Source organism: Aquila chrysaetos, chromosome 6 (assembly GCF_900496995.4).
Source record: "Aquila chrysaetos chrysaetos chromosome 6, bAquChr1.4, whole genome shotgun sequence".
Lineage (NCBI taxonomy): Eukaryota > Metazoa > Chordata > Aves > Accipitriformes > Accipitridae > Aquila > Aquila chrysaetos.
Window position 1 is genome coordinate 11131433 of NC_044009.1, and position 17136 is coordinate 11148568.

The 17136-nt window shown below is 43.4% G+C and overlaps 1 protein-coding gene across 5 annotated transcripts in view; it reads left to right on the top strand.

Annotated features, from left to right (window-relative positions):
- The window catches only part of HDAC4 (histone deacetylase 4), a 265600-nt gene that overhangs the window by 229090 nt on the left and 19374 nt on the right, over nt 1–17136 (top strand). For all 5 annotated transcript variants that reach the window (XM_030017328.2, XM_030017329.2, XM_030017331.2 and 2 more), the window contains 5 exons: nt 5499–5606; nt 6163–6218; nt 7226–7313; nt 8637–8756; nt 10779–10876. In XM_030017328.2, coding sequence (XP_029873188.1) covers nt 5499–5606; nt 6163–6218; nt 7226–7313; nt 8637–8756; nt 10779–10876 — 470 coding nt within the window. The remainder of the gene's footprint in view (nt 1–5498; nt 5607–6162; nt 6219–7225; nt 7314–8636; nt 8757–10778; nt 10877–17136) is intronic.

The following is a 17136-nucleotide window of genomic DNA, read 5'->3' on the forward strand; positions in this document are numbered from 1 at the left end:
ATCATCTTGACTACCAATGGTTTGTAGCCTAGGTTTGAAGGAGAAGGGATTTATTTCAGCAGATGTTTCATTTTCTCTGAGTTTGTCACTTAATGATAAGTGCAGTGTAGGGGATGCTTCATGGGTCTTTACATTCAGCTCACCACAACGCTAGACAGCTTTCCAGCTGGCTGACTGCTTCGTAAGGAGGATTTTCCCTGGAGAGCTTGATACTGGTCTGCCAAATGCTTTCCAGGGGGCAAACATGATGCCATAAATTAAAAAGGAAAGAAAAAAAAGTCTTCAAAAATGAGTAGAATAAGGTGGGACCAGTCTTCTTTTGGATTTATTACTGGTTAGAAGATAGGAAATAGTGGTCAGAATTACAATCCCCGAGAAATCTGTATATTCACCGAAATGTTGCAATGCAGGGGATGGGTCATAAGCAAGTGTCCTTTGCTGATGGTATTAAATTTATTTGGGGTCTTCAAAGCAAAAGCTGCCTGCAAAGAAATATGGATGGTGTCACGGTAACAAAAAACTAAACAGTAATGTAATAGTAATGTAACACATTAAATTCTGTGTTGGATGCAAAATAATGCTTGTGGACTGGAGGGGGACTGGCCTGGAGCAGGTGAAAGCTGAATGATTGCTGTTCCTTATAATTTGGGAGCTGAGGGTGTCAGATGAAATTACAGGCTGGAAAGCTTGAAACCAAGTCCTTCTTCTGCTAACAATTAAAAAAGGCAATTCTCTTCTGTAGGGGATGTTATGTAGATTAAAAGAATAGATGGATCTGAAAGGCAATTGTAGAGCAATTCATGGGGGAGAAGCCCATGAAGAGCTGTTAAGCGCCAGGATGAAGTTCGGAGCTTGGGCAACCATGAGTTCTTCTTTACCAGCAAGCAAGATGAAGGAAGTTAAAGAGAGTGAAGGAGCAGGAAAAATTTCAGAGCAACTAGCTTCATCACATAACACCTTTCAAACTCTCTCTTTAAAAACTTAAGTCGCAGTGTCTCAAAATCAATGAGAAAAAGGGTAATTTTTTTTCCCGGTGCTTGGAAACTGTTGTCTATATTTCCCCACCCCCCACCCCATTGGTTTGTTTTATGTGAGGAAGCCTTCACATCGCTGTAGCTGACACTAACAAACCTCCTCCCATCTGCAGACGTCTGATCATAGCGGAGAGGAAGAAAGCACAGAAGCGCTTATATCAACAGATGTGAGCTCTGGTTTAAACAACAGTAATTTATTCCTGCTGATCTTTAGCAGCATCTGCAAGTCCAGTATGCAGTATTTTTACTTAGGATGTTACCTTCACTTCTCTGCAACACACACTCTTTTCTTAATGTATGGCTTATATGCACCAGAGCATTACCTAATCCAGGATAATTAGAAGAAGATTTTTGAGAAAGGAGTTTGAGCTTTGAAAATCTGCAAAATAGTTCCAGCATACTTGCATCCAAATTCTTCAAAAAACTCAAACACTTGATCTTACGATAGCTAATAAATTTGTTTTCTTTTGTGTGTAGTATTTTCTTTTTCTATGCATGTTCTAAAAATATCCAAAGATCTAGGTCTTTAAAAGTGGGTTTGGTCTCTTCCAAAGTATGTTAGTCCATTTTTGGTTGTAAGGTCTTGATTAGAGCATATAAAAATCTTTACCTGTGCAAGCAAAGTACGTTATCACAGAGCAGAGACAACAAAAATTACTTCCATGGAATGAAAATGAGAAGAAACTAATTAGCAAGTCTTAGAAGAACAAAATGTGAGCATGGTTATTTAATCAGTGCTTTAGAGCAGTAGGAGACATGGTTAGGTAAAAACAACTTGCTGGCAGCACAGACGGTATGTGCTGCTGTTGCCTAAGCATGATGAAGAGCAGTGATGAGGGAAGAGCAGAACTCCTTCATCCCCCTTCGCTTTGCAGAGCCTGGAACTGCAGTACAACTTGTCTCTACCTGTCCCTATGCTTAATTTCTTATCTGCATAGCTCTTCAGCTAAAGAAAATATTAGAATAATGAAAACTTTTATAAGATGCTCATTTCATTTTTAAACAGCTGCACATTAGCGTATAGTAGAGTATACAGTGCGAGTAGGAACCTCATTGTGTATATTAATAAAGACTTCAACTTTATAAGGAAGGAAAAACTTTTGGGTTTCACTCTGAAACATCTTGGACATTCCTTCTAGAAGAGAGCCTGCATCAAGCTATTGACCTTTCAACTTCTGCATTCCCTCATCAATTTTCTAATAATGGTACATGCTGCGAAGGTTAAGAGCCTGCAGCAGGTCCCAGGCACTGAATTCCCTCTCCCCACCTCTAAAAGAGCCCTCTCCTATGAGCTTACCTAGCAGAAACAGCAGCCTCTTTATTAGAATGAGCAAGGCTTTAATATTATTCTCAAGGAGACAAGTGTGCTGACCAGGACAACCACTCCTCATCCAACAGTGGCAGATGTGGAAGACTCAGTATCCCTGACGCAGCTGTATCCTCCAGCTCGGAAGAAAAAAGAAATACACGGTGTTGGATCAACAAAAGGCAAGAAATATGCTTCCTCTCTCCGTAAAGTCCTTCCAGATGGTAAGGCTTGATGTGCTGTCCCAGCAACAACTCCTGTGATGGCAGCTACATCAAAGAGCTCATAGGCAGTGAAAGCCAAATAGCGTCTACCCTGTAATGAACTTCAGAATTCAGGAATGATGGAGGGGTCAACAGCAGCCCGTGCACCAAACAGCAGCAGCTTCAGAGCTGGAGAGCAGTCCAGCTCAGGGCCACATTAATAACATTTTCCACCATGGCAGAGTCTACGCCTGCCTGCTGCAGAGCACTGATGACTTCAGTGGGACTGTTCAGACACTTACAGTCACACAGATGATGAAGTGCTGCCTTGGAGTAGGGCCCAGTGGTCTCCAGACATCTGTTCCAGGGAAGGTGGCTGGGTGTTAATCGTTATCTTGGAGATGTTTGCATGTGAGATGGGGCAGTGGAGAGCTTGCGGGTGGCAGCAGACGTCTCTGGATCCAGTCCTCCTCCTGCTGGGGAGCTGAGTTGGGGGGGCATGGCAGAGTCCTTGAAATTGGCTTCTAAATCACAGGTGGAATGCTTTTTTCTAAGTACTTAATTTCTTTCTGCAGAAATAATAACTCTTTAATATCACTCTGTCTTGCCCTCCTCATTCTTCTTGAAATGCTGCCAACACGAGCCTGGTTTCTGCAGGCATCAGACGGCCTGAACGTGGTGGTGCTTGGCTCAGGCACTGGTGACTTCTGCATGCTTCATGGGGAAGGCTGGCATGAACAGAAGTCTGAGGAGATCTGAGGGTCTGTTGGTCCCTTAGGTAAAGCCATGCTTAGGACATGTGAATTTTAGGGTTTTTGTGTTTCCATTCCTCTGGTGCTTCACAGTGAACGAAGATGGCCCTCTGCAATTCTGCATCTGTGGAGGGCGCCTGGTACTTGCTGTGGCCAGGCAGAGAGGGAAGCTCTTAGCTACTGGCATCCTGCAGCATTTTCTTTCAAGACCAAGAAATATGCGTTAGATATGCTCAGCCCAGACTGCACAGTGCAGCTGTATCTCACTTGAGCAGTGAGACCAGGGTCATTGAGTTGGTCAGCTCTTAGCAAAAGGCAAGTAGATGTTCTCTGTTGTATAAACTACGAGTGTCTCCCACTCACGGATGCTGGGGGGAGAGGATCTGAGGATGAAGACTGCTGGATCCCCCGAGGGAATGAGGCAGTGTTATCCTGATTGCAAAGCAGGTTGACCATCCCATAACGTTTTTACAGGACTGCTGATTAGGAGCCCAAAGACAGACCCTTGTAGAGCACTAATGCCCTGGGGACGGGGGGGAAGCAGCAGCTTGGTGGTCTTCCCACCTTGCTAGGGGCTTTTGGAGGGACATAGTCAGATCAGTCCCATCTCCTTCATGTGTGCAGTACTGATCCAGGACTCCTGGAGGTGTCATGCATAACTCAGATGCCATTGTACTTCTGTTCCCACACCACAAATATGGGCTTTTCCATTGATGTGGTGGCTTTCCCCAGAGACTGAGGACAGTGCACATATTGACAGCATTACCACACGGAGATGGCTTTTTGGTATTCTCCAAATGCTTTCTTGGTTTACTGTGACTTCAAAAGCATCCTCAGGGCAGATGCTGCCAGAAGGTGTCCCTGATAACGTAACCTGGGACCATTTCCACTGGCTTTAGCAAAGCCGTGAAGGAGACAGATCAATCTCCTGTAGGGCCACTTGCATCTCCCCGCAGCTCAGAGAGCAGACTGGATGCCAGACAAAACAAACGATCTCTTTCTTTCCTTCTCCTTTGCCATTGTTTCCATAGATATGCTCAACACAGAGTAATATGTGAAAAATAGCTGGTGATCTTTTGCACTGAGAAATGTTACATTTATCCTATGCTGTTCCTGGGCAGCTGAGCTGACCCGACATGGGACAGTCCCAGCAGTCTGGCTTTTGCAAAGGCTGTGACTGGCAAGAAGCAAACACGCTTCACTTTCATCGCTGCGTGCAAGACAGCCGGGGGTGCAGCAGAGGAGATCCAGAGCTTCGGCCTGGAAAGAGCCCCCCAGGAGCAGTCCTTCCCCCTCTGCTCTCTGCAGAGTCGCGGCTGAATGGCAGTAACAAAAAAAAGAACAGGCATTTCATCACGTGTCTGCAAACTAATCTTGTCTTCGTACGGTTGGTGGGACGAATGTGGTAAAAGCCAAGGCTTCTCACTTTTTGTTGAAATTAGGACATGATCTCATATAATAACGACATGGGGATATCTGCAGAATGCCTTGCCTTGCCTTGCCTTTGGCCTATTTGCACATTTTCAGGGGGTGAAGTATAGAGGATGGTGGTCTTGTCAAATATTTAGCGTTGAAGTAGATGTCTGCAGTCAGCAGTTAGATGTTGAAGGCCTGTTGTTAGCTTTGATGAGACAGGGTTGATCTTATGGTTCCCCAGGGAAGCTGCTGTCAGCGTAACCTTACCCTGGCAGTCCTGGGCAGGCATCTTTTAAGCGTCCATTATTAAACATCCTTCTTGTGGTTTTCTTTTTTTTTTTTATTTTATAGAATCATTACATTATTTTATAAACCTTTTTACTTCATCTGGGATCAGTTTCCTCCAGCAATTAAAGAGAAATACTGATACCGTGGTGTTGGTAGGAGTATTGGTAGGAGACACCTGCAAATTTACAGTGCTTGAGATGCTGAATTTGCTCCTGTGTTACGGCACTGACCCTTTAGCATTGCAGAGCTGTTGCAAATGGTCATCTCTTGAGTGTCATTTGGTTGAATGGACACTTGGTAGTGGTGATGTTACAGTCATCGGTGGGGTCCCAGCCCTGGTACTGCCAAGATCAGTTCTGCAATTTAATGCATTTCAAATTAATGCATTTAAATTTAATGCATTTATTACATATTAATAACGTCTTTATAAAACGTGAGTCTCTGTTTCCTGGCTGTCCTTGTTGCTCCTAAACGTGGTTCCTGTGTGTGTCTCTGTTAGGTCGACAGTGACACAATTTGGAATGAAGTTCACTCGTCCGGTGCTGCTCGCCTGGCCGTGGGCTGTGTCATTGAGCTCGTTTTCAAAGTAGCCACGGGAGAACTGAAGGTTGGTATGAAAGTAACACTTGGCTTTTGATATAGGCTCTGTACAGGACTCTGCTCAGGGCTGTGTTATTCAGGAGGTCCAGTTAGCTTCATTTTAATGCCACCATCTGGCTTTAGTCATAAAAATCTTTGAAGATATCAGCAAGTGAACAACAGACTCCTGGTAAATGTTCTTACGCACTGATTAAAAGGAAGAAAGAAACCAGAGCAGCAAATGAAATCACTATTCCAGTGTTATCTGAGGGTTTTGCTGTTGCCTTCAGCTGGGCCAGCCCATTTGCTGTTTCAATGACCTCATTCAGATTTTTTTTTTTCCCCTGAATGGAAGGAAATGCTGTACCAAGCAGTTTCCATAAAATTAATGTGGACTTTTTTCCCCCCCTCCAAAACGAGGGAAAGCATCATCCACTGCTATGGTTTTGTGAGAAAACCATTGAGAACAACTACATAGTTCCAAAGCAGAATTAACGCTTCTGGCTGCAACCTCTGCATCCGTCTTTGTGCAATAAACCTTCCTTTCTGTCTCACTTCTTCATTTTCTTATTTTTTGTGCGTAGAATGGATTTGCTGTTGTTCGGCCTCCAGGTCACCATGCAGAAGAGAGCACACCCATGTAAGTATGTGTATGTGCTTTACCAACTTGCTTTGGTGTTTGTTGTGTGATCTGCAGCTGGAAATTAGAAAGGTAGTTTGTTAGGTTATTATTACAGAATTTCTTGCTTATTGATATGCAAGACAGTATTACATTCAAAACTCCCAGTAATTCTCTGGAAGAGGGCAAGATCCTGCTTAGTGGTTTCAGATGCGTATTTTCTAGCAAGAATCAGCATTACAGTTACGCTTTGAAAAAGCGCTAATGCTTTTATTCGCTTTTCTCTTGTGAATTGTTTAAATTAAAAGTTGATGGCTCATTCAACGTGAGGAAAGCAAGGATACGCGACTAATAGTAGTAATAGCAAACATAACTGTGTCCTGGGGTCACAGCACTGAATTAGGAGAGTGTCAGAGTGGGAAGGCTTTGCAAAGCAAAAGGTGAAGTCAGGCGTCTTGCATGTGTTTAATATAGCAGGGGTTTTCCTATTGGACTGTTTTCAAATCAGGGTCCCGGGCATAAATCATGTTGGCTTTGTATATCTGGCTTAACGTGTGCTGAAGTTTCTTGTCTTGGGTGCTTCAGCGCTCTTTGGTGGGACATAAGTGCTTGCTGTTGAGTTCCCCTCAACCCAGTGTTTTGAGGCCTCTCTGAGCATGTCCGCTCCAGCCCTGGGTCCTTTCCCTTCCTTTCCCCCTCGACGCATCCTCTCCCTGTCTGCTTCTGTCCCCTTCCCTCACACGCAGCGCTGCAGGTCTCGTGGGCAGCTGGCACCGAGCAACATCTCATTGCAGTGGCTTTGGGCAAGTGTGAAACGTTCTGCCTTTCCAGAGAGATTGCAGGACCCTTGCTGCTGCGTGGCTGTTTTGTGTATCTAATTGAGCACACATGCATCTTCTAGGGAGGAAAGAAGAGTGAGAACAGAAGAAATTTCTTCCTACTGTGTTATATCTAGATAATAGATGCATTGGGACCAAGGAAACTATAATTAACACCTTTTCCTCTCTTCTCCTTCTCATCACCTCCAGGGGTTTCTGCTATTTTAACTCCGTGGCAATCGCAGCCAAGCTGCTCCAGCAAAGGCTGAATGTTAGCAAAATCCTTATAGTGGACTGGGTGAGTAAATGCCGGTTCTTACCCTTTAGGAGAAGAGGTGGAAAGTTTTCAGGGTGTTTTTTTTCCTTGTAAGGGCAACCCTGGCTGTGTCAGTGAAAAAAATGTTGCCTGTGGTCTGCAAGCCAAAATTTGTTTTTTAAAGTTTGGGGTTTTTTCATTACAGTGTCTTAATAAAAGAAAAATTTCTTAAAGGGTCCATAGTTTTCAGAATAAAATTATAATTAATAAGTAGTTGCTTTCTAAAACAAGCCCATAACATAGTCTCAAGGATGGGTAACTGCAAACTGTACTGGCTTTTGGTTTTTTTTTTTTTCTGAAGGTTTTGACCTTAACTGTTACGATCCATCCCAGCTTTCTTTTCAAGATGTGAGGGCCAGTTACTGAGAGGGACAGGCTGTGTGGCACGGCTTGACCGTTGGTCTGGATGGTCTCAATGTCCTGCATCTGGGCCAGCGCAGCCTCCGGGCGAGTGAGCAGGCAGTCAAACGTGATCTCTTAATTGGAACGAGACAGTGAAATACTCTGCAGACAGCACAGCAGAGTTGAGAAAGAGCTTTTGGGGGAATTTGCTGTGGCGATGTATAGATTTAAAAATGAGGCTGATAGATATATATTTTTTTTAATAGATTTTAAAATGTATTTATGCGGATGTGAAGGCATTTGAGTTGCTGGATATTGGCCAAGAGTTTTGATTATATTGCCACAAATCACCCATGGGCTAGACCCACAAGTTAAAATGGATGTATTTGTCTTTTTGACCTACTGGATGGACATCCTTTTCCTCACTTCCCTCCAACTGTTTTGCATGTCAGGAAGGGCCATTTTGAATACCCATCCTGTTACAGACTGCATTTCTGCACCAAATAGCAATGCGAGCAATAGAGGATGCGAGTAATGGGTTTGCGTTGTGTAATCTTGTTGGGTCCAACACAACTTTGCTGGGCACTTGTGTCAGTGGTCATCCCACAGACAGATTAAAGATGCAAATTTGGGGTGACTAATATAGTCTCTCCACCCCCCAAGATTAGGTATGAATCCAGTTCTCCCCATCCAAGTAAATTGGTCCTGTCCTCAGTTTTGATATACGCTTGAGGTTGTGTTTACCCTCTTTTATCCCATGTGTTAAAGGAGTGTAACCTGAAGCTAGCTGTGCAAAGGAGGTTACTCTCATTTGCAATAAACTGCTTCAGCTAGATCAGAGAAGCGCAGAAAACAAAGCACAACAACAAAGAAAAACCCTCCAAATCCCAAGTTGATGGCTTTAATCTGTGTTTTTACTAAGGTACTAACCTCCCTCATATAATGCAATCTCTTTCCCTGAAGGATGTTCACCATGGGAATGGTACTCAGCAAGCTTTCTACAATGATCCTAATGTTCTTTATATTTCACTACATCGCTATGATGATGGGAACTTCTTTCCAGGGAGTGGTGCTCCCGACGAGGTAAGAGCATGGGTCAGATAGCATCCGTCCATGTCTGACAGGACTGCTTGGGGCTGGGATTCAGGTGCCCCCCAAAATCTCAGGGAGCCTCTGCCAGGCAAGGCTTGGAGAGAAGCTCCTGTCACCGCTCCCACACTCGCGCTCGTTAGTGCCCCTTTGGGAATGTATCACCTGGGTTTTTGTGTTTGGTGCCTTCTCATCCAAGTCCTAACAGCCGCAGGCATTGTGTCCTGCCCTGTGAGCTGGCAGGAAAGCACGTACCTTGGCTAAGGAGCAGAAAATCAGTCAATGCAATTAGGTTCTCCAGCCCTTACGGGACAACCTGTCCCAGAAGAGCCCTTTGCCAGCTGTCCCAGCACTCCGTGTACTTTTCAGGATTTCCCCCTTACAGGCATAAATTGTTTCTTAGATGCAGGAGGAACAGGTTGTCCGTGGCTGTGTCACCAGCACTGGGGTTTCCTGGCACAGCCTTGGAGCCCCTCCATCTCCCTTTCTCCTGGCCCTGCTGAGGCATTGCTCACCACCACTGCTGCATTCACATTGCACGGCCCTGACGGTGGGATTTGAGCAACAGTTGCTGATGCTGCTGGACCAAAGCCACCGGTTCCTGGTGGTGTCCTCAGAGCCTGCAGCAGAAGGGCTGGGCCAACAAAGCTGGGACACCTTTCTCCCTGAACTCTGGGTGGATGCTCCTACATCAGTCGTGTCCTTCCTTTCCCTCTAGGTTGGCAGGAAATACTGTCCTTCCAGAGTGATTTATCAAAGGGAAATTTCATAAAATACTTCATTTTGTGTGCTCTGAGGCACTCCAAATTACATCTGGAAACTCCTAGAGTTCTTACCCTGTCAATTTTACATTTTCACATTCAGCAAACATGGATGTTTCCGTTTCGATTTCTAAAGAAATTTAAACGTAATGTGATAATGCTTCATTGCCCTGTTTGTGCGCTACTGTTGCAGTGAATTTTTCTGCTTTAAATACAAAATAAATTCAATTAAAGCCACAGGTGGATAAATAACCCACTATGGATGGATGAACCCCCTGTGTTTTTCTACCAGCTGTATTTGCACCAATACAAGGAATAATGTGCAATAAAAGCCCTGCAACTTTATCTAGCCTGAATTATCTGGCTGTGTATTGTATAACACATTAATTTTCAGAATTTTTTTTTTTTCATATGCAGAGACCTAAAAAAAACCCACAAAAAACTAACTGTGTGTGTAGGAGCTCAGAGCCCTGTGTGGAGCTCCCGGCGGCCAGTGGCAGTAGATACTGCCTGGCTCCCTTGCTGTCCCTATAGACCTGCAGCCCGTCCTCACAGCCACCATGCTCAGGCAGCTACGAGGTCCCTGCTTGACGAAGGGACTGAACACAGGCTTTTGGATTTTGATATGGATGGGCAAAACATGGCCCTGCTTCTTGGCAAATGAATTACTAGAAAACCCTGGTTTATTTTTCAGGTTTCCCCTTTCTCAGGTATTTGCAGTCAATGCAGATGGGGACGTTTGCAGTACATGCAAGGATGGGGATGTACTTACATTTACCACCCATGTGTCCCTCAAGCAGCAAAAATCTCTTCTCTGTGAATCATATTTTTCCCCAGCAGAGGGGGAGCTCGCTCTGATTAAAACTATGGGTTTTTCCCCCCAGTTGCAACTGTAATGAAATATAAAATATGCTTCTGAATAAAGCTAAAAATGAATTAAGGAAGGGTATTGCATATAACAGACTCTCCTGCAAAAGAGGAAGAGGATCCAGTTGATGAAGAGGTGGTTTTTGGGTGAGCAGCAGTCAAATACCACTGGTCCACAACTCCCATAAAGATCAGAGCATGAAGGAGCTTTATTTTCACTCTTGTTTTGGGGACCAGCTTTCTTTAGGGGGAAAAATTAACCTCACTACCACCAAGCTATTGAATCAAAATCCATATTCAACTGGAAGAATATTAAGACAGCAGAGATGTGTTGCCAGAGTTTGCTGTTTCCGTATGTGTAATTAAGAGTACCATCTCCCCTTTTCAGGTTGGCACAGGAGCAGGAGTCGGTTTCAACGTTAACATGGCCTTTACTGGTGGCCTTGATCCACCAATGGGAGACACAGAATACTTAACTGCTTTCAGGTAATATTGAAGTTTTCCTCTTACAAACATGTTTTTCACCTAAACTGGGTTTCTTTTTCCTCGTGCAGTCCTCCTTAATCTTGAGTTTCTCTCTCGCTAAGTTTAGAAATACAAGATTTACATCTAGTTGCAGTTACTTTTTGAGTACCATAATAAAAATAAAACTGAATTAAGTAAATAGGATATTTCTGGCCATAAGAAGTGTGGCTGTGACATTAGGGGATTGACATACTCGCTGCTCAGCACTGATTGATGCATGAATGTAAAATGTCAACTGATATGAGTAAGGTCTTCCAGTTTTGGCTAAAAATTTTTTTACCTCTTTGAGGTGAGTATTTCTGTGGGTAAATGCACCTGGATGGGGAGGGGAACCCAGAAAAACTTGTTAAAAAGTCATCATGAGTTGAAACTTGGGAGTGCAGCTGCCCCAAGGCTTGAGACATCATTATTGCACTGCAGATGATTGTACCCAACTTCTGAGTGAGTTAGCCATGCAGTCCCTCCCCTGCAAGAACTCTGCTCATGACTCGCACCATAGCTCACTCCCAAGTGTACCTACCGAAGGGACGTGGGCTTGTTTTGATAAGCTTTAGATTTTATTAGTATTCACCCAAGATATCGAATATGCCTATACCAACCAACTGGAAATTGAAATGACTGAACTGTGGGGTTTGTGCTTTTCTTACTGGGTTCTGGTTTCTCCTCAGAAGCAGCATGTTGTGTGTTATGAATAAAAATACAACCATCTCTTAAATAAGTGTTACTCATCACTCACTGTCAGAGTGTGAATGAAGGTAAGCAAAGCTGTGGAGTTGAATTAATGTGTTGCTGGGATATCCTCCTTGATTAGCAGTAATAGTAAAGCCAGTTACAAACCACTGTGCTGGGTTTTACAAGCATATTCAAGCATGCTCAAAAAAAATGGTATCATTTGAGTCTCCAAATGGAGTAGGGGATGAAGCCAGTTGTTGACTGACTTGTTCATGTCCTGCTGGGTCTTATTGTCCTGCTCACAGAAGCATATGATATCTGAGGATCACAGGGAGGTATCTGAAGGGAATCATTTGATCTGATCCTTACTTTCCTTCTATCAGCATTACCGGAAGAGATGCATGAAGCAAAACACACGTTAGCTTATCTACGGTCAAGCGCACCCAGGTTGTGGTCTCTCTGAGCAGGGTTGCTACAGGAGCACTGCAAAAGTATGGGTCGAACATCACCTTGCTGCTTTGAGCAGCTAATGGGCAAAATACCCCAACAGGGCGATTGTACATCACTGGTGTTTTGGGGACTTCTGCAAGCCTGGAGTGATGCATTTGCCTCCCAATGCTGCAGAGAACAGGATAAAATTGTCTATGGAAGCAACAGAATAACAAGGTGAAATGAAGGTGAATCTCTGGGGAGAGGGGAACTTGTAAGTAATCCAGTAGTGAATAGAGGCCAGTGTGAGACCATGCTTTCCTTTCTGATACTCTTTCCAGGAGAACAAATATAATTCTCTGACCTGCCAGATATATAGGCTTTATTTTTCTTAGAGACTGTCCTGTTGCACCCCCTGCCTCTCCCATGCTGTGGGTCCATCCTCTCCAATAGGCACCGTTTTTCACAATTATGGGTTGAAGTGGGTTTTCTGTCCTCAAACCAGATTTAGCGCACTTCTGGCAACCACCCCACATAAATTCAGGGAGACACAGAGTTGCCAAAACATGGGATGCATTTCTGGCGACAGGCAGATGGACTGTCGCCTTCATGGAATAGTGTTAAATCTGGGAGCATTTTTTTCTGTTGTTCCCTGTGTGCGTATTTGTATTCCATTATACTGAGCAGTTTACTGAGAGCTTTTACTCTTCAGCCTGCCATTAAAAAGCCTTCAAAGAATGTATACAATTTAAAATAACATCCAGTCAAATAACTGTCATTTGTCTCGATGTTTTATTCCTGTTACAGGAAAACAGCACTTTCCTCCAAAGTGGAAGTCTGTTTATACCAGCAGTCAACAAGACTGATCTCTTCATTACAAAGAGAACTTGTAGCTCATGACGGAGTGACATACTTGCTATTAAATATTAATTGAGTTTCAAGGCTCCTGGAAAATTGCTCAGTCTGCACAGGAGGACCTTTGCCAGCCATTCCTTAATAGGCACTGCTGTCTTTTTGCCCAGAGACTGCAGCTATTTGGGGAACATATTTTGGAGCTAGCCACAGCCCTTATTTTGGTGGGGTTTTGGGAAGCCGAGGGATGTTGTGACTCATCCTCCTTGGTAGCACCTCCTGTAGTCTGCCCCATGTGCACACCTTCAGTCAATAAGTTAAATTGGAAGCTTTTTTTTATCTAATGCCAAGTTTGGTCATGATAATACATTATCAAGTGACCTTTTTAAATCTTAACCAGCTTCTTTGAAAAACATTTTTTTTTTCCCCTGAATCTTTCTATTGATTTTAATGTAAAATAATGCTTTGAAGTTTGCAATTTATAGTCTTCCGAGAGTTAGAAAGTGAAGGGAATGGGTCATATATCCTTTTTTTTTTTTTTTCTTCTTTTCTTGTGTTAGTCCCTTGAGACAATGCATGCCTTCAAGGCAGCACCTTGTTATTCCACCCCATCGAATGCCACGTTGCATTTGCTGGGGATCAAACCTAAGATGAAGAAAAGATAAGAAAATTGGCCATAATGAACTCCAGAAGCAGCAGGCATTTTCACCATGAACTTGGAAACTCACAGTGGAGAACTGAGCTTTAATTCAAACCAGTCCAAATGCCAAACTGTGAGGCTTTGAAGTCTGTAGAGGAATCAGTGGAAATCCTTTGAGCTAGGCAAAGATACTGATATACTTTTTCTTCTTTTTTTTTTTTTTTTAAGCCTTAACTCTTTGCATGCTTGTCTGCTTTTAGGGAAGCAAGACCTCTTTCTATGTAAAACAAGCAAAAGAAAAATAAGCAACATGCTTTTCTTTTTTTTTTTTTTTTTTTTTTTTTTGTTCTATTTCAGGATGAGCTGGTGATGGATTTGACAAAAGCATGTGCTCTAATGAAATAATAACTGAGATAATTGTCCTCATAAATTAGTCTTCTGATGAGTGAATAAATAAATCCAAATGAAAACTATCATCCCCACACTGAAAACCTGTTTCAGTGTCATTTTACTCATTCCAAAGAAAGGACAGTAACTTGCATCAATGGGTTGGACAGGGTAGCCTGACCTCTTAGTATTTATTAATACTGCCGAGCCATTTCAAAAGTGAGAACAAGAGTTAAAAATGTGAAGCGAAGAGCAGTCTTGCCGTGCACTTTGTCGCTTATTGTCTTCATAACCGAAGGCTGAAATCACCGGCTGCCCTGTCTCGAGGTTGGGGTGATATCATGATTGCTGTATTATTTTTTTTGGGGGGGGGGGGGGGGGGGGATGGGGGACAGGGTGGAGTCACCCCGGTCACTAATAAGATGTGCAGAAGGGATTTGGGGAGTTTGTTGCGAGCTTGGCGCTCCTCCACCCCATCGTAGCGGCGGCTCTGCCTGCCCGAGACAGCATGACATTATAATTTAGCTGACCGTTCGCTGGGCGAAGGTCCCACGGCTGAACTCACCACCAAAATATGTGGGCAATACAGATTTCACAGATTAGGCAGAAATGTATTAAACTCTAATGTGAAAAATGCAGGGCATATAATTTTAAAAGTTCTTAACTCATCAAAATGTTATTGGTATTCATCGCTGTTATTCTGTAGTTATAGAAACAAACACTTGTAAAATTCAGGGTTGTGGTTTTTTTTTTTTTTTTACCAGGGTCTGTTGTTCCCTAACTTGTTATGCAAGCAGAAATCATGTTTGCTTCTATAAATCCTCATGATGTTTTCAAAAGCAGAGTGTGCAAACCCGGCTAAGAGACCTCCAGAAAAAATGTGAAGACTGCAGCTAGTTCCTTATTACACGAGAACAGCAATTACTTAGTGAAATAAGATTGTATTGTCCACAGGAGTTTTCCTCTGAATTTACTGTAAGAAAGTTTTCCTGATGATTCTAGCAGTTGTGTTGTCTCATACAATTTTTTTTTCCCTACCCTGAGGTCTCCTCCACAATTGCAGCTCCGTATACAGCTTGATTCCAGTTAGTTTTATTTTTATGTAAAACACCTAAACCAGAAGGAAAAGTATTTGGAAGGTCTCTCCTCCTGCCTTTCTCAGAAAGCGTTAAATGAGTTCAGGAGCCAATTTGGGGGGGATTTTGTTTTTTCCTTCGATCCATAAACCATTTCAGGACTGAGTAAGAGGGAGGGGGGGAAGATGATGATGTTTTGCCTGGAATGGTTGTTTCTGTATTTTAGATTTCATGCTCTCACGACGGTGATTTCGTCCCCAAACTCCTAATCCCTTTTGACGTAGTAAATGACCGTGGAGATGGCTGCTTGAAGAAACAAAGACTGGAGTCTTCAGGAGGCTGATTAGCTTAGGAGCAGCAGATAATGTTTTGCTATGCATCTCTCTCTCTCTCTCTCTCTCTCTCTCTCTCTCTGGCCAACAGTAGGAAAAAGTCTCTGAAGAAAGTGCTCAGCCTTCTGTTTCACCAATTTGCTTGCTGCAATTGAGCATTTTAAAAAAATCCTCTGTAGGATTGTTTAAACTGCCTGTCATTTATTAGGTGTTTAATTGGTAAATTGGCTAGTAACAGACTAAAAATTATCCAGTCTTCTGGCAAATAGATGTAAAATTGTATTTATTTTTTTTTCTCTCCCCTCAAAGATTGCAGAACGTGATAGGTAGTTTTTACTGTTTGCAGCCATCAGTTTTGACTAATGCATAGCTGTTCAGCTTAGCTGTAATCAGAGTCAAATCAAAGGATTTAGTTTATTTTAAGCAAGAAAAACAACCCTCTAGAATTTGGGAAATTTAAAGGTAACCCTTGTATTTTAAAAAATTCTATATGGTTTGAATGAATATTCAGTGTTACAAATCCTTTCGTTCCTTGGTGAAGAACCCTACAGGCAGTAGTAGAGTAGTTTCGGATACTAGTTTGAATTTCTGGCTTTTTTTATAGTATTATCACCAGGGCAAAGCCATAGGTTGGTTTGCAGTTTGATTGTTGCTTTCTCTTGGGGACTTACCTTTACTGTGATGGATCTGAGCAAAGAGGCTGTTTTCACCTGTGCACAAGAAAAAATGAAAAACCAAAAGACTGGGTTAGATGTGCCTGAAACGCTGCCCACAGATGAAATCTCAGAAATACATCATTTGAAAGCAGTTCATTTGCTTGGGTCTTAAATTTTCATGAGTCTCTTTTTAATTGTAAAAAAAAGAAGAAGAAAAACGAGGGAGGGAGTGCTAAGAGGCAGGATGGCTTTGGTCCTCCTGGGTCAAGTTTTATGGCCACAGATATAGCTGCTTACGTACATGGTAAGTATCAGATAGAGCTGGGACTGAGGCTTTGGAGTACTGGTATAATACTGGAATTAGGAGAAAGTCAGAAGCAAGAGCAGCCCTTGAGAGTTTGGGTAGGGATCACAGGCGAAGGAAAGGGTTCAAGTCTGGATTTGAGGGTGCTCTTGAGTTTGGATGGGTTTGCGACGGTCAAGGTACTGAAAGCATTATTAGCTTATTTTTTCTGACACCCTGTCTTCTTGCACTTCTCCTCTGACTGCCCCTGAACACGCACGGCTCCCAGGCAGCCTCTGTCCAGGACGGGCATGCGGCACCAATCCCATGGGCACAGACTGTCTGTCCTCCTGGCTCCTCTTGGATGGAGCCAGGGGACCTGCAACACATGTTTCTTAAACTCTAAGAGACCTCATAAAAATTTACTGTGCATACAGAGCACCACTAATAATTGCTCAGAGTTGAAGGTACTTGCTGGGGTAACCAGCAGTGGCTGTAAGGTCACCCCATCCTGCACTGGAGAAAACTCTGGACATCCTCAAAACGGCTTCTTCTATTGTCAAATACTGATTGATTTACTTTTAACTGGCAATCGCTGCTTTTTCTCTCCTCAAATTTATACAGACAGGGTTCACAGTTAACTCTCAGTGTTGGCTGTGGCTCTAGAGGGTATCTTCGGACCGCTGTCCCTGTGCGGGGACCTTCAGCCAAGCATCACCAGCACCATCGCGCTGCTCGCCGGCTGCCCCTGTGCCTAGGGTGCATCCGTGCTTGGGCATCAGCGGATGAGCCATCCCATGGCCAAGAAATTGTTACCGATTTGGGGTCGCATGGGTTGCTCAGTGCTGACAGACCATACCCACAGCTTGGGGTTTGGGCTTGCTCTGCAACCAG